At 38.9% G+C, this 24,989-nt stretch overlaps 1 protein-coding gene across 3 annotated transcripts in view; it reads right to left on the reverse strand.

The window, feature by feature from the left end:
- Window positions 1-24,989, reverse strand: part of DIP2B (disco interacting protein 2 homolog B) — a 222,372-nt gene that overhangs the window by 42,696 nt on the left and 154,687 nt on the right. For all 3 annotated transcript variants that reach the window (XM_035002676.1, XM_035002678.1, XM_035002677.1), the window contains exons 8-20: window positions 22,263-22,460; window positions 19,848-19,939; window positions 18,044-18,154; window positions 16,593-16,716; window positions 15,869-15,978; window positions 12,819-12,921; window positions 11,580-11,644; window positions 9,244-9,337; window positions 8,655-8,774; window positions 7,142-7,256; window positions 6,438-6,577; window positions 5,218-5,354; window positions 1,696-1,776 (exon numbers count right to left, since the gene is read on the reverse strand). In XM_035002676.1, coding sequence (XP_034858567.1) covers window positions 1,696-1,776; window positions 5,218-5,354; window positions 6,438-6,577; window positions 7,142-7,256; window positions 8,655-8,774; window positions 9,244-9,337; window positions 11,580-11,644; window positions 12,819-12,921; window positions 15,869-15,978; window positions 16,593-16,716; window positions 18,044-18,154; window positions 19,848-19,939; window positions 22,263-22,460 — 1,490 coding nt within the window. The remainder of the gene's footprint in view (window positions 1-1,695; window positions 1,777-5,217; window positions 5,355-6,437; window positions 6,578-7,141; window positions 7,257-8,654; window positions 8,775-9,243; window positions 9,338-11,579; window positions 11,645-12,818; window positions 12,922-15,868; window positions 15,979-16,592; window positions 16,717-18,043; window positions 18,155-19,847; window positions 19,940-22,262; window positions 22,461-24,989) is intronic.

A 24,989-nucleotide genomic window follows, 5' to 3' on the forward strand; every position in this document is an offset into this window, starting at 1 on the left:
AATGCTGTTTCCATTTGGCAAGATGAAAAATAGGCTAATAAAGGTTTAAGAAACACTGGAGGAGGGCGCCTGGGTGGCTCAGTTGGTTAAGCGACTGCCTTCGGCTCAGGTCATGATCCTGGAGTCCCGGGATCGAGTCCCGCATTGGGCTCCCTGCTCGGCAGGGAGTCTGCTTCTCCCTCTGACCCTCCTCCCTCTCATGCTCTCTGTCTCTCATTCTCTCTGTCTCAAATAAATAAATAAAATCTTAAAAAAAAAAAAAAAGAAAGAAACACTGGAGGAGCCTCTCCTTTCCAAGAAGATAACACAGCTGCAATCCCCCAAAAGCATCACTGTACAAATAATACTTCTCAATAATTCCCCTAGACCCATTTACAATAAGTTGACTTTTCCGTTCATTACACAAGTCCTAAATTTCCTGGACAATTTACACATATTCAATTATCTAGTAGTCGTCTCCACATGAATGTCACCCGTTGAATTATCGCGCACAATGTAGTGTCATTCACTGACTGGGTTATGTAAGTAAAGTAGAACTTCTAGCCTCAGGAAGCTACTGGTCAATCTCAGAAGATGGAAAGGAACCAGCCATTTCTAACACAGTCTGAAAAGTGCTATGGTGGAAGTAAGTGAAGAGAAAGACAGACACAGATCTGTCCATTTCTTCATTTCTTTCACAGCAGAATTTTCAGCTGGGCATGGCTGACCAAAATAAAGACTATTTCAGTGCCCCCTGACCCATGAGACATAAGGGGAAGTGTTGCTCAGTAGCGTCAGGAAATCTTCCTTAGGAGATGGTAGGACTGCACTCTATCCTGTTTCCTGGAATGCAGATGGGACACCGCAGCTCCATCTTGGACCTCAGTCATGGAGAGGTAAACTAAAAGGGGCTGGGTTTTGGAGAACTTTTTGGTGCTGAGAGGAGAAGTCAAGACAGTGGTTATAGATTTCTCTTTCTAGGACAGTGATCCTCTTAGAGGTGTGCCCTTCACGCCCCTGCCCCCATAAATGGTGGGGAAGAAATAAAATTAGATCTCTCCTTACGTAACTTGAGTTGTTAAGAGAAGAAAGAGTAAGGAGGTAATTAGAGTTGGATGGAGATATATGGGCTTAACTATGATCACGAATATCTGTTACTAACAAAATATAATCAAACTTCCCATTATGTCATGTAAAACCCTTCATGATCTGCCTGCCTCTCTACCTTCCTTGTTGGTTCATGAAGCTAACTGTGAGCTCTCTGAGAAGAGACTTTGCATTTTAATTGTCTCTGTCAGTGCCTGTAAACACCACTTGCTGGAAAGCAAACTGATTTCATGGTGTAGTGCTGCTAATTTGTATGAAAATGCTTTGTACACAATTATGGTGTCCCTTTGCTAAGGTAACTTTTCTCAGCATTCTTCTAACTTACTGAAACACAGAAATCAAATCAAAGAAATGGAGCAAGAATAAATGAAGAGTTTTTCTTTGAAAGTAAAAAAGTCTTAGTTTGAAGGAGTCAAATGAACTTGGGTAATGAAAGCAATAAATATTAACTCAGTTTATGACATTTTTAAAAAAACTGCTCTAAATCTAAGAGAGGCCCTGTAACACTCTTGAACTAATCTGAATTTCTTCTGTTCTGTGACAGAAACTTTTGTAAAGTACAAATATCTGGATCAGATACACCAAAACAAACATGAATGTATCACTTACCGGCCCTACAAACCCCAGAAGTCCTGACCGGATGAAGGGCACATCCCCAACAGGAGAGCCTGCAGAATTCACTGGAATCACCTAAAAGACAGAAAGCAGTGAAAATCTTCATTTTTTCTTAAAATATGTATTTGATTTTTATTTTTTATTTTTTTAATTATGTTATGTTAATCACCATACATTACATCATTAGTTTTTGATGTTGTGTTCCATGATTCATTATTTGCGTATAACACCCAGTGCTCCATTCAATACGTGCCCTCTTTAATACCCATCACCAGGCTAACCCATCCCCCCACCCCCCCTCCCCTCTAGAACCCTCAGTTTGTTTCTCAGAGTCCATAGTCTCTCATGTATTCGAGTTTTAAAAAGTCTTTAAAAAAACTACAATGGTAATATACACTTGTTAAAAACTTAAAATTATATAGTGATGTCAGTATTCCCACTTTTTTTTTTTTTTTAAGATTTTATTTATTTATTTGACAGAGAGAGACACAGCGAGAGAGGGAACACAAGCAGGGGGAGTGGGAGAGGGAGAAGCAGGCTTCCCGCGGAGCAGGAGCCCGATGCGGGACTCGATCCCAGGACCCTGGGATCATGACCTGAGCCGAAGGCAGACGCTTAACGACTGAGCCACCCAGGCACCCCGAGTATTCCCACTTTTAAGGGATAAACATTTAAGATTTGTTGTGAATCTCTTGGACGTTTTATAGCTAGACTTAGACTTAATATTAACATATTAAGAATTTATTTTTATAAAAGGTCATATTACATATACTGTTTTGCAACCTTTTCCCCCTACTATATATTTTTCACATAACATATATATGTTGGATATCTTTACAAGTTGATGATTGTTGCTCTAGCTCTTTGTTTAATGGTTCTGTGATACATCATCACACGGGGGACGGGATAGAGTAGCCCTCGAAGTCAGACGTAACTTCGATTTTTGACTCTGCCATTTACTAGTTAAGTTCCTGGACTTCTTGAAGCCTCAGGTCCTTCGACCATAAAATAGAGCTCCCAATGCCTGTCACAGGTTTAGGGTAAAGATTAAGGGAATGTAAATAGATCTGGAGATGTAAGCACAGTGTTTGGCCCAGAGTCGGTCCTTAGGAAACTATGAGAATTTAGTACTATTACAGTATAAGCAGTCTTTCTGGCTAGGCAGGCCATCTAATTTTACTGTTATAAATGTGCTTTACTGCTGTACAGATTTCTGTGTATTTGTACAAAAGGCATGAGTCCTTTCAAGTTTTTCTTACCAGTAGTTTATTTTTATTTTTAAAAAGATTTTATTTATTTATTTGACAGAGAGAGAGAGAGAGGGAAAGAGAATCTGAAGCATACTCCGCACTGAGCACAGAGCCCAACATGGGGCTTGATCCCACAACCGTGAGATTGTGACCTGAGCCCAAACCAAGAGTTGGACTCTTAACTGACTGAGCCACCCAGGCGCCCCTGCCAGTAGCTTATTTTTAAAGATATACTTTATTTTATTTTCTAGTCATGACTAGGTCTTCTGTCCTACTGGAAGGTTAACTACACCAGAAAACTCTCTCAGGATTTAAATGTAAGAATCCAGTAAGAAAAGTATTAGAAACTGTCATTTGCAAAACCAAGGCAATAGTTTTCTCCTTTTTTTGGTTAGGATTTTTATTCTACTTCGTTATCATTAAATTTATACTGCAGATTTCAAAATTTCTTCAGCAATAAGGACCTAGCAGTTTGGCATTAAAGTCTGAGAATTTTGGCTAGGCAGTTGCTCTTGTATGAAAGGCAACATAATAAAATATGATCAGTATCTTCAAACACTGCTTGAGTATCTTGTTTATGGTAAGGAAAATGCAATGACGAAAAATTTAGATATTGGGAACCTAGGTACTCCAAGCATTTAAAAAGAAGAGAAGTAGGGTGAGATTTGAAGTAGTAAAATGTATAGACACTCAGCACAGGTAATTAGTCACCTGTGAGAGCAAATCAAGAGCCTGGCAGTAAACCTATGCCTTAAGAGTTTATCAATTTCCACTCCTATCAAGATGAATTGGTCACAGCTTTTGAAGGCAGGCCAAGATTGCAGTAGTAATAATGATGATGTGATGATGAATAGACACTTAATAATTTATATTATACCATTTTAGGCTGTGGAAACACAGCTCAGGAGCGCTTAACCTTTTCCAGCTACCACACTATTCATATAGATTAACACTGTCCTGTCAGTTACATCTGTTGCTACATAAGTTTGTAATGGTATGTACCAATAGTGGTATGGTAGACAGATGTGCCCTGCCATACTGAGACTGAGAATCAATTATAGAAAAAGGAAGCTCAAAGAACCGAAAATTGGTAGTGGTCATATTATAAGCCCTGTCTAATATAAAGGCCCATAAAATGGAGTTTTCTGTTCCCTAAAAGCTACCGTGAGGCAGGTTAATCCTAATTATGAAATACAGACAATTCATTATACCTGTTCTGATTCCCAGGCTCACCAGGCAAACTTTCATTACAATTTGTCTTCACATGCAGAACTGTCTGCAGGAAAACAACGTGCTAGTTCTACTAGAATATGAGCTATTTGAGGAGCTTTGTTTGTTTTCCTGAGGTACCACAAGCATCTAGAATACTGCCAGACACACAGAAGGTGCTCAGTAAGTATTTGTTGACTGAAAGACTGAATAATGGGAGCAATAAGGCCCTGTGATGGGACAGTTCTTCATTAGTAACCCGGTGTTCTGGGGGACATCAGTCTTCACAGGCTCAGGTTAACTTGAGTCTTACTCTGGAGAGATGGATCTACTGTCAATGTACTCTTAAAATTAAATATGTGGGCTTACAAAGCTCAAGTATGGCATATTCACCAGACTGAACTTTTGTGAGGCCTCTTACTCTTTATTTACTTGACGGGTAAACAGTACTTCCTGCGGGCCGGGGCTGTTCTAAGTCCTTTATAAACATCAACTCATTTAGTCCACAACAATCCTGTGAGGTAGATAACTATGATTTCTCACATTTTAAAGATAAGGAAATTGAGGATCAAAGGGGAAGGGAGGGAAAAATGAAACAAGATGAAACCAGAGAGGGAGACAAACCGTAAGAGACTCTTAATTTCAGGAAACAAACTGAGGGTTGCTGGAGTGGAGAGGGGGTGGGAGGGATGGAGTGGCTGGGTGATGGACATTGGGGAGGGTATGTATCGTGGTGAGCGCTGTGAATTGTGTAAGACTGATGAATCACAGACCTGTACCCCTGAAGCAAATAATACCTTATATGTTAATTAAAAATAAAAAAATAAATTAGAACAGGGAAAAAACAATAAATAAAGATAAGGAAATTGAGGCACAGGAACTCCCCCAAGGTCAGCTAGTAAGTGGCGGAGTTAGGATCTGAACTCAAGCAGCCTAGCTCCAGAGTATACTCTTAGCTGCTCCATTATGCTATTTCCCATAGACCAGCTCATCTGACTTTGTGACACCCTGACCTCACCAAGTAAGATCCCCCACCCCAGACTTTCATATTAGGTACCTCAAATGTATTTTTTGTCACACCAGCAAGCCCAAAGTACATCATGCCTCCTGTTCTAGAGCTGACACAGATTTCTCCAATTTCATCTGTTTTGCAGAGTTGGGGAGGTCCATCAGGTCTCACAATGCACATCATCCCTAGTGTGCAGAAAATACAGTTAAGGGACAAAGATTCTGGAAACTTTGTAAAATAACAGCTTCATCCCCGTGAACCCAGGAAAGTTGTGCATTTACTGAGTGGCGTTAAGTAAGAATACCAAACAGGAATGTCAAAAATAGACCTGAAACTACATAGATGTATCTGAAATTTCCATTTTTTAAGCTCTGATAATCTTTAAATCTTTAAAATTCAGCAAATAAAACTACAACAGATGCAGACCGAAGCTTTCAAAGAGAGTAACATTTTTTTTGAAGATTTTATTTATTTATTTAAAGAGAGAGAGAGTGCGTGTCTGCAGGAGAAGGGGCAAAGGGAGAGGGAGAGAATCTCAAGCACACTCTGCACATAGCATGGAGCCCAACAGGGGCTCGATCTCATGACCCCGAGATCATGACCTGAGCCGAAATCAAGAGTCAGATGCTTATCGATTGAGCCACTGAGGTGCTCCCAAAGACAGTAACATGTTAAAAATGACTACAAACGGCGCCTGGGTGGCTCAGATGGTTAAGCGTCTGCCTTCGGCTCAGGTCATGATCCCAGGGTCCTGGGATCGAGTCCCACATCGGGCTCCCGGCTCAGCGCAGAGCCTGCTTCTTCCTCTGACCCTCTCCCCTCTCATGCTTTTTCTCTCTCGCTCGCTCTCTAAAAAATAAATAAAATCTTTAAAAAAAAAAAAAAAAAAGACTACAAAGTCCAAAGAAACAGGTTAAATTAATTTACCCCTGGGCAGATCAAACTCACTCATGGAAGCAGTGTGCTCTAACTTTCTTCCAGCCCCAATGTCTTGGCAATTACAGTGAAAACCAGACAACTTTAGTGTAACTCAGTACTTAAGCTTTCCATATGAAAAACTGTAATCAAATCATTCAATTAAATCATACAATACTGCTGGAAAGTAAGTATAATTAGAATCACCAAACTGTTAGAGAGACTTTGAGAACTTAAGTGACTAAGTATTAAATTTTGTATTCCTGGGTGTGGGTCTCATATTTTATCAGGCTCTACTATCCCTAATGACAAATCTTTATGAAAAACCAAAAGGTGCTCCGGAGAGAACTCACCACCAGGCATTACGTGGCCCACATCCTGGACCGTCAGTGCTGAATTTTTATCTTCAGTATTGACCCGTATTACCCCATAGCTCAATCCATTCATTGAGAGAATAGCTCTTCCTGGCAAAGGGGCCCCTGGAACTCCAGGCCTGAAAACAAAATAAACTCATCAAATTTGGCAAATTACATGGTATCAAGATAAAAGTACAAATATGTAAGAAAGCAAATTTCCTCTGGCTACCACACACCAAAAAATCCTCCTTTTCTCTACCCAAAACATGCCAAATTAATCAACTTCACACGTACAAAGCATGGTTCACATTCATTCGGGCGGAAAAAGTAAATTTTAAATCCAGTATTAAGAATATATTGGCTTGGGTGTACTTTCCATACTTAAGCTGTTATCAAGAACAGCCTATTTGTAGTTTAAGATGCTAACGAAGGAGTCTGAAGAGCAAAACAGCACAGAAAAAGAACTCATTCACAAATACGAGATGAGAATAATTAACGTAAATTTTCAGTTTACCAGTTACCCTTAGGGCAAGAGTGGGGAAAAATAAACGAGATGCTTCCAACTGCTTTACAAAGTCATTTTCACTTTTAGGCTGATGAAGCAGAAAATTAGTTAGCACCCCTTGTCATTGCCTGGTAAATATTGCACATTTGATCAGAGTTGTAACATACGTCAAGGGCCCTGACATTCTGGACGATACCTGCGGATTGCAACAGTCATGGCTTCAGCAGAAGTAGCACATGGACAGATGGCCTCAGGTTTCAGTCCATGGCTTTGGAATAGACTCAGGAAGGCATCACAGGACGACACAGACCCTAAGGAGTTGGAACAGATCAACTTGAAAGCTGAAATTGTGATTTTCATTACTGCGGAAAATTGGTAAAGAGTGGAGAACGGACCCATTTGCTTCTCATGAGAACTCTCACTGTACATCATTACTTCCATATAGATATTTTATTGTACCTGTGAGATGGTGGATACATTTCAAGGACAAATAAATGCTCACCCGGCCCATAAAATAGGTCAATGACGCTATTCAAAGTCACAATTTGGCATAGGGCTGCTCCTACCAAACTGCCCAATCAATAGCAGAGATGCACTGTAGCCAATAGGCAGCCAGTCTGGAAGCGAGCAACTCTTCCTGAAGTAACTTGTTTAGCTACTATAGTGCTGATATTCTCTTCTATGTGATATTCTCCAATTTGTTTCTTATTAATGTCAACCCCACACCTGTGTTTATACCAGGATGACTACTATACCATTGTGACTACTGACAGAAATCCATTTATGGCAAAGAGCAGTTTCTAATGCTTTACCTGATTCTACTCAGAGTGTTTGTGCTTGTAAGGAAAAGCAGGTAATATGGTAAGATCTCTAAAAGCTTTCCCAAAGTCTCTGATTTGTTCATAGGGGGAATTTACATAAAGTCCTAACACCTGGTTATAGCAAGTCACCATCTTACCACTCCTTGTAGTCACATGATAGAAAAAGGATATAAATGAGTGAGCAAGAAGGGGTGTTTTTTTGTTGTTGTTTTGTTTTTAAAGATTTTGTTTATTTACTTGACAGAGAGAGCACAAGCAGAGGGGAGTGGCAGGCAGAAGGAGAAGAAGAAGCAGACTCCCCATGGAGCAGGGAGCCTGATGCAGGACTCAATCCTAGGACCCTTGGATCATGACCTAAGCCAAAGGCAGACACCCAACCAACTGAGCCACCCAGGTGCCCCAAGAAGGGGTGTTTTTGAAAACTTATAGAAAATGTGGCGTATCTATTCAGTGGAATATTACAGGGCAATGAAAAGGAACAAAGCATGAACACATGTTACAACAGGGATGAATCTTGAAAACATGCTATGTGAAAGAACCCAATCACAAAAGACCACATGTAGTAGGATTACATTTATACGAAATGTCCATAGTAGGTAAATCTGTAGAGACAGAAAGCAGATGAGCAGTTGCCTAGGGCTAGGGGACAGAGAGGGAGAAATGGGGAGTGAACACTAATGGATACAGGAACTTAGTTCATGGTGACAGTTGACTAACTATGCATATTCTGAAACCATTGAACTGTACACTTTAAATGGATGAGTTTTACGGTATGTGAATTACATTTCAATGCAGATGTTAAAAAAAAAAAGCTTAGAGAAAGGAGGCAAAAACCTCAACCTACCAAAGGAAAGAATATTCCCAGGCCCACACTCTAGAAATACTCACAGGGATTAGCTCCATCAGTTACAATTAACATTCGGAGGGAACTCAAGCTCACATCTCTTTGGTCCCGATGCGCCATCATAGCCCAATGCAAGTCTCGACATTTTACTAAAGCTACCTTGGCTATAAATTCAAAAGGGATAAAGTTAACACACACATACATACTAAAACTGGTATGTATTTAATATACTATCATAAAAACATTTTTACTTATTTTAGGGATCATGATTCTCACTTAGAGAAAATAAAAAAGACTTCAAAGAAATTGTGCCAGGTGTGCTGAAGCATTATCGACTGACAGGACACACAATTATTGTGCTTACTGTGACCCGCAGGCAGGCCACATAGCTCAGCTAAGGAAGCTTTGAACACTGAAGCACCCAATAAATCTAATTCGGGGCTCAGACTCAAGCAAATTAATCTCAACTCTTAAGACGTTGAGACAACATACCTGATTTTAGAGTGACTGAATTCTAAAACCTGTCAAGTCACCAAGGCACAGAATTATGGCTCTAGAAGAGCAATTTGAAAATCCCTGAAATCTTAGTTCAAACAGTCACATAATTAAAGCTTAGATGCTATGTATGATTACCTTTGTGGGCATGTACTCTTTGGACCCAAGAGAGAGGGCAAGTCTTCATAACAGAGTAGGGTACGCTAATTGTATGCATCTTATTCATTACATTCTGAAAAGCAAAGAAAGATAAAAAGTAATCAATACCCAATACATACTAAGCATTTTACAACTGAACTGATATTTTATTATTTTAATCATACAAGTAATACATGCTCTTTGAAAAAAATCTGAAATATTGACTCTAAGGTTAAAGTCTCCTTGCTACTACCTACCCTCAAACTTGGTTCCCTCCTCTCCTCCTCAGAGTCAATTGATTATGAATCTGGCGTTTATCCTCCTAGTCCTTTTTCTATATATTTACAAATATATTTGTCCCCACAGAAAGATAAAAGTTTTTTTTAAGATTTTATTTATTTATTTGACAGAGAGAGAGAGAGACAGTGAGAGCAGGAACACAAGCAGGAGGAGTGGGAGAGGGAGAAGCAGGCTTCCCGCTGAGCAGGGAGCCCGATGTGGGGCTCGATCCCAGGACCCTGGGATCATGACCTGAGCCGAAGGCAGTCGCTTAACCAACTGAGCCACCCAGGAGTCCCAGATAAAAGTATCTTTAACATAAAAGGCATCATACCATACATATATTGGCAGCTTGCTTTTTTCATTTAAATTGTTTTATGGCTAAGTCTATGCACATCAGCCTAAGAGATCTACAGGATTCTTTTTGAACTGCTGCTTACTATTCCATAGTATGACTATTTCACAATTTATTTAGGTCATTTCCCTATTATTGACAACTTTTTTGCTATTATAAACAATGTTTCAAGGGACAGGTTTATACTTACTTTCCTGCGCACATGTACAAGTGTTTGTCTACAGTAGATACAGAAAAGTAGTACTGCTGGGTCATAGAATATATGCTTTTAAAATTCACCAGATACTGCCAAACCACCCTCTAATCCACTCGGTGCTTTCATCATGCGCATGCTCACCACATACCACAAAGAGGTGGGTATTACAAAGCAAGAAATCAGAGTTTCCCTGATTCTTGGAGGAGGTCCTGCTCAGACTTATTATGTGTTGGGGTAGATAAAGCTGAGTGAGCTAAGGGGGTCATGCAATTTGGTGTCTCTCCTGTCCCCCAAATCAAACATACCCAGACTCCGTGTCCCCAAAGAGATCCAGCCCACAGAATAACTAAGTCTTGGTATTTACGCTGGTCATTTTATTTACCACCTAAGTGGCCCCTCAAAAACAAGATACCACTGTAAACCCCCTTTACCTCCCTCCAAGTTTCTAGCTATGTTGACAAAGTTTTGAATTTCCAGGACAAAATGGTGTTACTACCAAGTCTTTATACATGTCCCTATCTTGCTCTTTGCATCACAGGGAGAAAATTCCCTCTAACTCCTCAAAAGGGTGTTTTAACCTCTGATTAAAAAAACAAAATGGGAAGGCCTTCGGAAAGAAGCTGGAAAGTATGTACACTCAAGGAATAGGCTCTTACTACTCTGAGGTGTCCTGGGTGAAAAGGGATCCTCCTCCTCTTCCCCCAGGCTTCACTGTCTACTCATTCTCAGATTCCTGCAGTGCGCAGGGAAGTTGGATGAGATGTTCTCTCGAAGGTCCTTTGCAACTCTCAGATCCTTTATCTCTCAGCATGCTATATATGGTAGCTTTTCCCATTTAAATGTCCCCTCTCTTTATCTCCACCCCCAAAATACCTCTATAATGGCTAAATCTTACCCATTTCTCAAAGTCCAACTCAACTGTGCTCTTCTAGAAAAATGGCCTGATATCAGAGCTGGGAGGAACTACCCTTGGCCTAACTCCCATAGTATGTTACCTGTTCCTCTATTACAGAAGTAGCCTGATCTACCTTGTTACTCTATTCTTTAACTGTCACAGGGAGTCATTCAATATATTTTGCCCAATGGAAAGGTTAGATGTCATTAAGCACAGTTGCCAAGTTCTAAATACATTTATGTAATCCTTTCTTGAGAAAAGAGAAGAGGTAAATCTCAAACATACTATTGTTAATCATAAATAAATATACAGTCATTTGTAGAAAAGTGGTACTATGATGGCCGATGTTTTAAAAAAATTTTGATCCTAAGTTCTCCCACAAACTGTTATGTGAAAGGTATGCCCAACCACACACTGAAGAAAAAACAGAATTACGGTCTCCTTAAAAACCATTACCATTTTATTACAAAATTATTCTAGAAAATATTTTTGATCTTTAGGGGGCTTAAATTTCAAACAAGCACAGGGAGATGATCTGGTTACACAGCACACATACTGATCTGAATTATAAGCACAATTTACACTAAAGGCCATAATTCTGAGGAGCTTACCGCAAACATGCCATGCCACAGCCCGGCATCCTTCTTAAAGTCTAAAACATTTACTACTGTCTCCCCTAGGATTAAAAAAAAAAGGAAAAAACAAAAGGAAATCATCTTTAGTGTTAAGCAGTAAAATTGTCTCACTTGTCTCTATTAAACAACTGGTTTGATACTTTGGAAGAAATCACTAAAAGCTCTCAGGGTCTTTTGATTACTTGAGGGTCCCCTCAAACTGGCTAGGGGACTGATCATAGGTCAGAGAAGAGATAATGAGTTTGAAATTCCTTACGACATAGGCACTGTCTTCCAAGAGATATTTTTTTCCTAATTATATAAGGAACACATGCTTATTTTAGAAACTTTGCAAGTTTCACAAACACATGTAAAAAATTGTACTTCCTAGAGAAAATTAAAAAGTTGGTGTATATATATATATCTATATATTACATACACACACACAAGCATACTTATATCTAGACAGATGCCCACCATAACAAAATTGGCATACAGATATCTACCATAATAAAACTGGCATACCACTCTGTATCTAAATTGTTGCCACTTAATGATATATTGAAACAATTTCCCTATATCTTTAATATTCAAGAACAGAAGTCTTAATGCCTCAGGGTATAATCCATTACTTGAGCATATTATAATTTAATCAATCCCTATTTTCTGGCATTTTGATTGCCTCCATTATATATAAATACATTTTACCAGACAAGAATGCTGCTCTTTAATGAACATGTATTAACTTGTTTCATTTTATGAAAGGAAAATAAAAAATTTAATATTGTAAAGAACATTCTAAGGCAAAGTCATTACACTGTATCAACATATCTAAAGTTCAACAATACAGAATACATTTTTGTGTTTTAATTTATGCTTTTTGGTAGCTGGATTTCTTTGACTCTAACTCCAAATGTACAGCTGGTGTCAGCTCTGTATACACAGGAAGACAGAGATATATAACATTTTGCAGCTAATAAACACATGGTTTTAATTTGTTTTCTATTTCTACACTCTAGAAGTCATGCTTTACATATTTGGTTTGCCCAGAATTTTAGTTCCTTTAAATTATAGCATATTTGTGAAAAAGAAGAAAGCAAAAGCAAGCCAAGAATGTGTCTTAGAGCATTTCACTCTGAATTTGGTCATTAACTGGAATCCAGTCGTTGAGCACTCTGCTCACGGTCACATATATCTGAGGCTCACAATGAGGGCAGTCACGGGATGGAGTCTGACCTTCAGAATAATTGCAGGCCTGGGACAGAGCTTGGCAGTGAGACAACATTGCAAGGCGGGACACTGTAACTCCCATTACACTCCCTTCTTTGCTTGTTTTATACTAGAAAAAAAAAAATCACAAAAAACAAAAGCATAAGAAAACACAATAAAATGGGTTATTTCAAATGACAAAGTAGAATTCAAAAATGAAACCCAGACAAGCCATGGTAATGGGCTGATTTTAATATGTTTCATATGACTATTTGACGCTATGCACTGGGGGGCCCCAAACTCTAATCATGCAAAGATAGGACTGAGGAATGATGAAGCTTGACAAAAGTATGTGTGAAAAATTCTTAAAGGTTTAATTAGTCATCAGTGTGAAGTGGCTGCTAAAGAAGCCAAACAAGTGAGTGGAGCTGCATTAATAGAAGCATCGTATCAAGTACACAGCAAGCAGGGCACTGCAGACTTAAAGGTGGGTAAGACGTGGTTCCTGTCTGTCAGAAGCTCCTACATTGGGAAGGGGAGACCTAGAAATGGCCTATTCACTCCTACAAATCAATCAACTCGCATTTTGCTTTTTACCTCAATGCTCCACCCAAGCTGTTTTTCACCCAGATCAGCAACTTCTGTTTGTTAAATCAAAAGGATATATGACATACTTGATTTTATCCTGCATTTCTATGACATCTGACACCTCCTTCCTTGACACTGTCTCCTTCCTTGGCTTTTGTGATATTCTTCTCTCCTATTCATCATCTCTCCCCCTCTCTCCCCCTTCCATTTCCTTTGCCCATCCCTTAAATGTTGGCATTTCCTGAAAGTTCTGTTCTGCTTTCTCTTTTCACTTCATTCCATCGGGGTACCACTCTCCTGCTGGCTCCCAATTCTCGGTCTCCAACCCAGCCCTCCTTCCAGATATCCAGACTTATAGAGTCAATTGTTCCCCCTTAATGACCTGTAGTCCTGTGAAAATAAATGCATCCACCATGGTATTCCTCATCCCCACCCCGTGCCCATGAACTCTTACTATATTTTCTTCCCCCCCCAAATTATTTATTTATTTGACAGAGAGAGATAGCGAGAGAGGGAACACAAGCAGGGGGTTGGGAGAGGGGGAAGCAGGCTTCCCGCCAAGCAGGGAGCCCGATGCGGGGCTTGATCCCAGGACCCCGTGATCATGACCTGAGCCGAAGGCAGACACTTAACGGGTGAGCCACCCAGGCGCCTCCTTGCTGTATTTTCTTAATAAAGGATGGCATCATCTACCGCGTTGCTCAAGTCAGAAACCTGAGAGTCTTTCTTGCTTCCTCCCTCTCCAGAGCCAGGCCCTAAATCCTGCCTCTTCTACTTCCTTACTGTCTCTCAATTCCACCTACTTTTCTCTATCCCCATTACCATGAGCTTGGGCTTATCTAGATAACTATAAAAGCTGGACTCCCTGTTTACCTTCTTAACCCAACCAAACCAGATACATCTTTTAACAACATATTTATTCTTATCAAACTCTTCTGACAACCCTTTAATAGCTCCCTATGACTCCTAGGGTACTTTAAACTCACTAGAAATGTCCTGTGGGTAATAAGAGGTTCCTAAGTAAAAACTGCAAGTTAGTTCAGAATAGCCAAAGCCTAGAAATGTGGAGGGTAGTAGTTCTACATGAGGTCAGAGAGCCAAGCAGGGGCCACAAATGAAGTGCCCTTCACTTTTTATGAAGAACCAATAAAGAAGCCTGAAAGGAGTGTTCACTGAGGCAGGAGAACTGACAGAGTAGTCAGGGAAGCCAGTGAGCAGGGTTAAGGAGGCTGGAGTGATGAAATATGTCCTCACTGAGAAATGATATGGATTAAGAATTGACTGCTAAATTTTAATTGCCTGTTTACTTGTCTTTCATTTATTTTAATTAATTTATTTTTTAAAGATTTTATTTATTTATTTGACAGAGAGAGCGAGAAAGCACAAGCAGGGGGAACAATAGAGGGAAAGGGAGAGGCAGACTCCACGTGGAGCAGGGAGCCCGATGCAGGGCTCGATCCCAGGACGCTGAGATCATGACCTGAGCTGAAGGCAGGCATTTAACTGACTGAGCCATCCAGGTGCCCCACTTGTCTGTCAAACATACTCAGCTCTCTTTCATCTTTCAAAGCATCCAACATGAACATATCACTGCTCAAAGCTACTGCCCACTCTCTTCCCTATTATAGCCAGTTATTACCACAGGGCTCAAGGCTGGGTGGATTTTTTTCCTGAAACTTTTCTTTTTTAATGTATTGATTTGTCATTAATTTAGCAAACAGGTGGTGAGCATTTACTAATATGTCTCGAGCACAATGCAGAGTCATCAAGGGCACAGCTTTTAAAGTGAAACAGATGGGAGTGTAAATCCCAGCTCTGTCATTTTTGAGTCATGTGGACTTTGGTTGGTTACTTGAGTTCATTTAAGCCTTAGTCTCCTCACCTATAAAGCAGGTTTGATAACAGGCCCAACCTCATCGGGTACTTGTGGGGACTGCCTAAGATCACGCATTTGAAGCTGCTCTTAGCCTGGTGCCTGCTATGCAGGAGGACTTGATCCCTCAAACTGAATGTTTCGATCACTCAAGGTCCTACACTGACCTTCAATACCAAACCCTTTAGCCACGTGTTTCTTCTTGCTCTTTATCTTTCATCTGTTAAGTTTGTTCTTCTCAAGCACAGCTCTTTTCCTTCCTTGTTTCTCCATTCTTTTGCTTCCCACTCCCATACCTCCCCAAAAGCGGCAGAAGAATATCTCTGTCATTATATCATTTCTTAAACCTTTGTACATCTCTAGGTCTTGTGTAACTTTCTTCCATGACGAGGATCAATTTTTTTTTTTTTTGTGGGGGCTGTCTCTCTTGAATGTGTATTTACGTTAAAAACAATTAGAAGGTCTAATACAAGCATTTTACAAGCCAAAAGATGGAACTCCAATAAACTAGGAGGCTTTTCTAAAATTAAAACTGCAAAAGGTTAGTTTTAAATTTTATAAGATGGCAACTGAAGCCACACGAAGCCAGAATGTATGTTCTAGTCTCAGGACTTACCTCAATGTACGCTGGTTCTGTACCAGCAGGTGAGATGTGGGGCTGCCAGTCTTTAGGTGGCTTCGAAAGGTACTTGGAATCTGTTACAACCCATTTGAGCCGGGGCCAACCTAAATCAAACCCAAAATAAAAATTGAATTGCCTAAGCCATAAGGGAAGGAGTTCACACTGAATTGGTCGTTTTAGTATCGAGACCAAATCAAGGTCATTGTAAAATCAGTAAAAGACTGCATTTTTTATTAGTTTTTAGTGATAAATCACCAGACAATTATACCTTCTTTCAAAAGTACAATCGTTCCACATGCTAATTTCAGGCCTTGACATTACCTCAACAACTGGGAGGTCCATTTGGCAGTGGAAGTCCACTGAGGTTAGTGGTCTATCCTCTGTCTCTACATGTAGCATTTAGCTTTAGTGAACAGAGTGGTGGCTTTTCCAACCATCGGCATAAAGGTTAAGGGTGTGGGCTGTGGAATCAGACAGATTTGGGTTCAAATCGCTGCTCTGCCACTTATTAGCTGTGACTTTGGGCAAGTTACTTAACCTCTCTGTGTCTCAGTTTCCTCACCTGTAAAATGGGGATAATAATGGTACCTACTTCATAAGAATGTGAGAATTAAATAAGAAAATAGATGTTAAGTACTTAGCTATTATCAAATTAAAATACTTATTAAAGTATAAGTTTTAACTTTTAATTGATAATTCAAGTATAAATATTACTAACCTTTAAACTGTACAATTTCTCCATTCTGGGTTTTTGGCAGCCCCTTTAGACAAACTTCACTGGTAAGAGCTAAGGCAATACCACAGCTTCCTAGCAAGAAGCCAATCTGCTGCCCTCCAGCATCCTGTGGAGAGAAGATAATGAGCACGGTGGGGAGTGAACGTGAGCACATCCGTGCCCCAAACCTAACACTGAGCAATGCTCTGGCACTTGTGTGATAACATTCACGGGACCCCACTGACACCTGGCAATTGTCAAACTCCAATGACAATATGTTCTTCCAAATAACTTCTACAATACAATGACTTCCTGAGTACAAATCAAATATTTTAGTAATCTGACATTGCTAATGGTGAATTCTACCAGTCAATGTGACCATTTTATTCAAAAGTCAGCAATGTTCCTCTTTTAAATTAATTTCAGGCCAGTGAAATAGATGTGACGTGAACCTGGTTAAGTTGTCTTGACCTAGCCACATCCCCAAATTCAAAAGCAAAGCAACCCAGGTCAGAATAAAATAATGTAAATGGACACCAAATGTCCAAATTTACAATGAAAGTGAATGGATGGTTATACCTAAATCCACATACTCCTTATTATTCTATTTTAAAGGAGGTAAGATTTAAGCCTTATGACAATAGCAGAGAAAAAAACCGAAGAGATAGTCTAAGGTAGTTCCATTAAAATATCACCTTGAAAGTATTATTACGAAACCACACAAACACAGCCAACTTAATAATTTAAGAACAACCCTATGATTTCCTGACTAATCTAAAGACGCTATATCCCATCAACCAGTTTCAGGGATGTCACCAATTTGTTTTTTACTCCTTTCACAAAATAACTGTTCTTATAAATCCACACTCTCTATCATATTTGTCTTTATCATGACCCCTCAATAAACTGTAGGAGAAAATCAGGGTCAAACAGCTCACGGAGAAATCTTTCGGTTAAACTTAAAAAAAATTTGCTACATATGCTGCATGGGCTGATGTGTCATTAAAGTAAAATCTTATTCCCCAGAGTAGTAATACACATCACTGTATCATCCTTCAACTTAAAGGAAATCCTGGGTTGTATGATACAATTAAAGGAAATCCCTTCACAAAAAGGTCTCACTTATTATAAATGTGGATTATCTATAGTCTCAAGGAAGTAATAGGGATCCTCTCTATAAATGGTAATTGTTGAAAAGTAAGGTATGCCCCCATGAGTTTTAAATTTTATCTATAAAAATTCTAACTTAGTTGAAACAATATTATTTTCCTGAAATTTATAAACAATAATAACTATTATTTGTCTACAACTCTCATGTTTTTAGAAAGTGAAGCTGAATACTTAAGAAAACGGTTAGGCGGTTTCTAATGTCATGATGGAGTCAATTGATCCAAGATCCAAGAAGCCCACCATGTCACATCAGGCTACATTCCTCTTAAATTTAGCAATGTTACCTTTCTGGTAAGAGGTACCTCTATAGGCACTGGAATCACTTCTGCCAGGAGACATCCATAAAAAGCCACCATAAACATGACTGGATCATTGTTGGGGTAAACCAGGGCTACCTAAAATGCATAATGACATTCAATAACAGAGGAATAAAACCAGACTAATACTTTCAATGTCATTGTCGAAGATAAACATTTATATATAACATGTCTCATGAACACAATAAAACTAATAGCCTAAAGAAAATTAAGTTATTGAGAAAGATGCACAAGTCTAAAAAAGATTTCTATCATTCCCGTGATTATACTAGACATGTTTTAGAAACTATAATGCAATTCATCATCATCATCATAAGAAAAATTTTTCACTGAATTCTACTGGTGATTGAGCAGTTAACAACTCACCTTAAGTAGTAAGTTAATTACTTGTAAAACCTAAGGCAATTTACTTTAGTGCAGGACTAAAGCAATAAAATAAATGTAATGGGTCTCTCTAGATAAGCCAGCATATTAGAGAATAAGCCTTACAACTCTCAGAGAACTCACAGGAGTTGACGGACTCGATTGCCATTACAGGGCCAACTCAAGGTTTCTTATTCTTTAATGAGTTCATTGCATTAGTCCTCACTCACTTAGCCAACAATGCAAGTCCTCTAGCATGAAGGCTTTGGTAATGGTGTAAGTTAATACTGGCACAAGCCATTATGGATAAAAAGCTAATTCATCTACAAAAGATAAACATTGAAACTATGTTCAAACTGTTCAAAACCGTGATCTCACCTGTAATGCATCATAGGGATAACTGACCCTTCCTAATTTACTGAAGGAATGTAAAACTATTATCATTGTGGAGCTTGTTACTTAGCTTAGATGTTTATAGATTGACATGTTAAACTTAATTATGTCACCAGACTCTTGGTCCCCCTTCTTTTACTTTCAAATTCTCTCAACTCACTCCCAAGATAAATTCAATCCTCCAGTTGCTAATCCTTTCTAGAGTTCTAAAAAATGTTAATTCCACAAAACATTTAAGACAACCCATTTCCTTCCTGCACACAAGTGTCTATGGTGCTAGGAAGACACAAAAATTACCTTCTTAGGGTTCAGTGAGGACCAGGAAACCCTCATGTGTCACAGTTATAAGTGGAAGTCACCCTCTAGGTGCCCTTTGCCACAGTGCAAAAGTATTTTTAAAAGGCTAGTTCAGGAGGTTCTATATCATGAGCCTACTAAAAAGAAGTCTGTTGTGTAGTTGATGCTTCATTCTACAAATACCAAATAAAAAGTAACATTTGACGATAAGAAGTCATCATATTTAGAAAGTCATTGATAGGAAAAAAACTCTCCAAAAAGTTAGAAAAAAATTTTGTTTAATGTCACCTTCAATTAAAGAAGAAATTAAATGATGTCATTTTGTTTCTTCTTAGAATATGGCTCGCCCTCTCTTTCTACATAAAACCACAGAAAATGTTTTGAAAAATTTTTATGGGTAATTTGTAATGAAAAAAAATCAGAGTAAACTTTATTGCTATTTTTGTTGTCTGATTAATGAAATATTTATTTCCAGAAAGAGTGAGCTCCCTCTTTCTTTGTATTAGCACAAGAATTTACTGAGTAGTAGGTACTGAAAGGGACATGTGAATTTCCTTCAATCTATGAATATAAGAACTATAACCTGGCATTGAGCAAACCATTTTCATTTTCTAAGAGTAAAAGTTACATAAATTGTACTGTTGTGCATTAAAAGTTCAGAATGTGCATATTAGAAAACAATGAAACATCACCTCCCTAGAACCAAAAAACCAATTACCCTGTCTCCAGGTTTTAATACAGGTTCATTTTTGGTCCCCAGTTTATTAAGCAGTGTGTAGGCCAACTTTAAACTTCTGCTCCACAACTTTCCTGGAAAAAGAAAAGAATCATATAGAAAAACACAGGCCTACCTCAGCGAGGGGGCATTCAGTTCATTAGCACATTTAGTAAGACAGTGGCCCTTCCAAATGTCTCATTAGACAAGCATCACCCCCAACACGCAAAGCTCCACCCCCACAAAAACTGCTTTATATTCACTTGAGTTTACAGAAGCCAGTCCTGTTTCCAAACAAAAAGAAAGCTTTATCAGATGCTCATTCTGGTAACAGATAATATTTCAAATTCTTTTGTGAAGTAATCTGATATCTTTAGAAATAATTTGATGTTAGCTGATCACATTTAAAGGGAGGACAACAATTTTTATAACAGGGCTGAAAATCAGAAGACTACTTCTGCTCTAAGCTTCTTCTGAAGAACTACTTACATATATGGTATTAGATACTTGAGGTTAACTGCAAAGCAGAAGTATGACTCAAATGATTAAGCATTCCATGGCACTGTATTTCAGTGAAAACAGACAATATGGAAATTAGGTGAAACATGTGGATATATTCATAGGTGTTATATAAACATGTAAAGATTTAGTCAGCTAACTGCTTTAAGGGTTACATGGATGAAATTAATATATAGCTTCTGAAATGAATGCTAAAAACCACTTTTTGGGGAAAAAAATAGTTGATCTTCCCCTCTTTCTTCCCCCTCCCTCCAAACACCCTTAGAAATTCTTATCTTAGATTATGCAGAAAGTGAAAAAGAAATCATGTCATTCTGAATAGGTATGTTAGTTTTACATATAACTCATTCAGTGGGGCAGCTAGGGTTTTAAACTCACGTCTGTCAGATTCTTTAAATAAAAACTACTTTCTTCCGAAAATTACTCAGTATCTAGGTTTATGGACATGTGCTTCACTTCTTTTTTTTAAGATTTTATTTATTTGCCAGAGAGAGAGAGAATGCATGAGAGAGAGCACAAGCAGGGGGAGCGGCAGGCAGAAGGAGAAGCAGGCTTTCTGCTGAGCAAGGAACCCGATGTGGAACTCGATGGGATCATGACCTGAGCCGAAGGCAGACACTTAACCGACTGAGCCACCCAGGCGTCCCTGAGCTTCACTTCTGAAGGGAAAAAGGAACCTGATGTTTGAATAAACTAGTACAAAATCTCACAGCCCAGGTTGAATCCATTCTTCTTCTTGTTGATAATTGAAAAATAGGGGCACCTGGGTGGTTCAGTAGGTTAAGTGTCTATCTTTGGCTCAGGTCATGGTCTCAGGGTCCTGGGCTCCCTGCTCAGCGGGGAGTCTGATTCTCCTCTCCCTGTGCCTCTACCCCTGCCGCCCCCACCCCCCTTGAGCTCTCTCTCTCAAATAAATAAAATCTTTTAAAAAAAATCTAAAAATTGAAAAATAAAATTATTTTAGAGGAATTTTTAAAAGAAAAATAAGTTACTTTGAAAAGCTATTTAAAAAAGAAAAATCAAACTTTAGCTGGGGTGCAAAACTAAATGGAAAAGTACCAATTCTTTGGAGGTTTTTTTTTTTTAAGATTATTTATTTATTTATTTATTAGAGAGAGAGAGCGAGCACAAGCAGGGGGAGCAGCAGGCAGAGGGAGAAGCAGGTTCCCCGCCAAGCAAGGAGCTGGATGCAGGACTCAATTCTAGGACCCCGGGATCCCAACCTGAGCTGAAGGCAGATGCTTAAACGATTGAGCCACCCAGGCATCCCTAATTCTTTGTTCATTATAAAATTTTGTGCCTATTCTAGCGAGAGGTAGAATGAAATGGCAAAGATCTAAAAAGTAATTGGTTTCAATTTTTAGATAAAACTATCAGATTTTTGGGGGCAACTGGGTGGCTCAGTCAGTTAAGCGTCTGCCTTCAGCTCAGGTCATGATCCCAGGGTCCTGGGATCAAGCCCCGCGTTGTCGGGCCTGCTTCTCCCTCTCCTCCCAGCTTGTGCTCTCTCGTGCTATCTCTGGCTCTCTCTCAGATAGATAAATAAAATCTTAAAAAAAAAAAGCATTTCTTTAAAAACAAAAACAAAAACTATCCTGCCATATATCCTGCCCAAACATCTTCTCCAAATCCCCTTCTAATATTAAATCATCAGTGGATCCAGAAAGCCTTTCTTCTTTCTGCTCTTTTAAATATTAGCTGCTTTGCAAATATCATTTAGCAAATGAAAATATTTGACAATAGTTTTACTTAGACCTCAGGATCCTATTAAAATAATTTAAAATATCTGTTGAAACACAATGACCAGCAACCGCTAAATATCAAGATGAAAACACCACCCATGATAATATGAAGAACTATCAGGAGAAAAGGAAGGAGCTGGGACTCTTGCAAACTGACCATATGTGAGTGTGTAAACTGGTTTCCCCGTCACGTCCAGGGCAGTCAGACAGGGGCATTTTGCTTGTGTGGTGCCCCAGCGCTGCAGGGCCGACTCAAGAGCAGGAGGCCAGTTACAGATGACTCCTAATGGCTCCCCCTTTACAGGGGTCATCTGCCGTCCTTCAGGCTTGGGCTGGTTGGGGTCTGGCTGAGGTACTGTACCAAAAAAAACCCCAGGGGTTATAAAAATATTATCTGAAATATATACAAATAGCAACTAACAAAACTTAGGTCTCTAATCGCAAATATATTTCCCTTTTCTCTTCATCTTTATTTGGTTTAAACTCACTCTGAAAAAAGAAATGATATCACTAGAAATGGTAATCCACAAAATGGGCCTGAATTCACCTTCCCACATAATCATGAAATCATATTTAATATATTTTATGTAATTAACAAATCCTGACTCTAACAAAGCAAATCATTGAACGTACAGAAAAGCACAGAGCCTACATTCCTTTTTAGCAATTTTATAATTTGACTCAACTGGTTTTTAAATCCTTAAATCCTTCTAATTCAGAAGTGTCTGATGTTAGAGAGCCAGGTTGCACTTCACTGGGTTATATTTAACGAAAAAGCACTAAACTGTGTGTCAGAAAACCCAAATTTACGTTAACATTTTACCAGTGTGACCTTAATCAACTTGAGTTACTTGAGTCTCATTTTTCCTCATCTGTAAAATGGGGATAGTAACACTTAGACAGGGTCATTATTACACTTGATCTTAGTCAAAAGGCAGAGACGGGATCACAGGGTCATTATTAGACTCAAACAGATGACAGTGTTCCATGTCTCCGTACCTTCGTACACATCTCATCTGGCCAACCCCTTTGCTCCTGGTATACTTGTACGCATCTTTGTCAGGATGCAGCTCAAACAGCACATTCCCTGGGAAGCCATCCCCAGTCATTCCTTCCTTAGTGCTCCCCCACTGTATGGTAGTCTACCCTTAATTAAAGCACTGAGGATCCTCAAAGAATTACTGTGTAAGCTTTTCTCCCCCTAAGCCTGACACCTTCTTGAAAGAAGGCCTGGTTCTTTGTCTTCTTATTGCCTATGGTGCCTAATACATAATGGTAGCTCAACTGATGTTAATTAAATTGAACTGAATTTGGGGGAACGGAAGTGCTAGATTATTAACATGGTCATTCCAGAAATTGGAGGTGAATAGTATTTCATATTTTTTCATATAAATAAAAGTCCTCTTAATTTTTCTACAATGAACAAATATTATTCAAATAATAAAAAGCAAAAAAATTCTATTTTCATAGCAGCAAAGATAATTTATACATGGAACAAAGTCATTTACTAAGTGCCAATGATATGCACAGGATGTAATAAACACTGAGGAAATAAATGCTGTACATATCATTCTTTGAACAAACATTTATTGTTTCTAATAAGTGCTAGGTGCAAGGAGCACTGAGTCTGCGCCCTCATAAGGTATCTGGAGTGCAAGGGGGACACACACACATACACAGAACTAAGTAGAGAAACATGAACAATGCATGACAGAAACGTTACAGGGATGGAAGAAGGCCACATCACCTAGCTTAGAGGACGGAGTCCCCCATGTGAGCTGAGTCTTAGAGGAAGGGTAGGAAGTGGGAGATGAGAGAAGAGGCATAGAAAGGAAAAGAAACAGAATAAGCAGCAAGTATTAGATGGGCAAATGAAATATGAAATAACTTTATTTTATAGCTCAACTTAATGACAGACTTGGGAAATTTACTTAAAATGTCTTGATTCTTTTTTCTACTAACATAAAACTAATGAAATAGTTTCACTTTCCAATTCACTGCCCTAGGTATGTAACGTTTCAGCTGCCCTTCTACTTCATATATTCCCAGACTCTAAACCACCATATTCATTAAAAAAATAAACATGTGTGATTCTAAATAGTTTTGTTTTTATGGACAGACTGTATATATGGTAGGCATGGTCTTCTGGTCATAAAAGTGTGTATGTTATTGCCACCCACTAGGCCTCAATGCAGACCCTGGGGGACACTCTTTCAAAGACTCCCAAAGACATGTGGATACTTTACTTTTCCAAAGATAATCATCACTTAAATGAGCAACTGTCGCCTATTTATAATTAGTGGAAAGCTGTTAGTGCTATTCTGCCAATGAAAATTGTTCAAGTATGATTCCTATTAAACCTTGACCTTCATTTGCCTGGTTAATACACAGTGCTAGAAATACTGGGGAGGCTATTACTGGTATGAGCATCTTGAATATCAGGATATGTAGGAAGATGTCCATAGTTCAGTGAGTTTAGTGACTCCTAAAGAAACATAAAGTCATCTTAACCTCGTACGTCAGGTTGCCTGTTGCTTCTGGCTGCATAAAGTGGGCTAAGACCAGATCTAGTCTATTAACATGCCTAGTTCCATTAACACATCCAAAGTGATCAAAGCCTACTATATTAGTCTCAGGATGTAAAAATGAACTACAAAGCTACCAAGGCTCAGTTCTGTTGACAAAACCTTTTGTTAGGTAGATCTGTTCGTCATCCAGCTTCAATAATTATCAAACAGCCACTTTCATTTCATCTATACTCCTACTCATTCAACTCCCAATTCTTTCTATTAAATTTCATCCATAAATATCTGTTAAATTATTAAATAAAGAAATCACTATTACCACTTGCTCTACGAAGCTCTCCCTAACCACACAGATGGGA

This window comes from Mirounga leonina, unplaced genomic scaffold, assembly GCF_011800145.1.
Source record: "Mirounga leonina isolate KUSES-001 unplaced genomic scaffold, KU_Mleo_1.0 Mir_126, whole genome shotgun sequence".
Taxonomy (NCBI): domain Eukaryota; kingdom Metazoa; phylum Chordata; class Mammalia; order Carnivora; family Phocidae; genus Mirounga; species Mirounga leonina.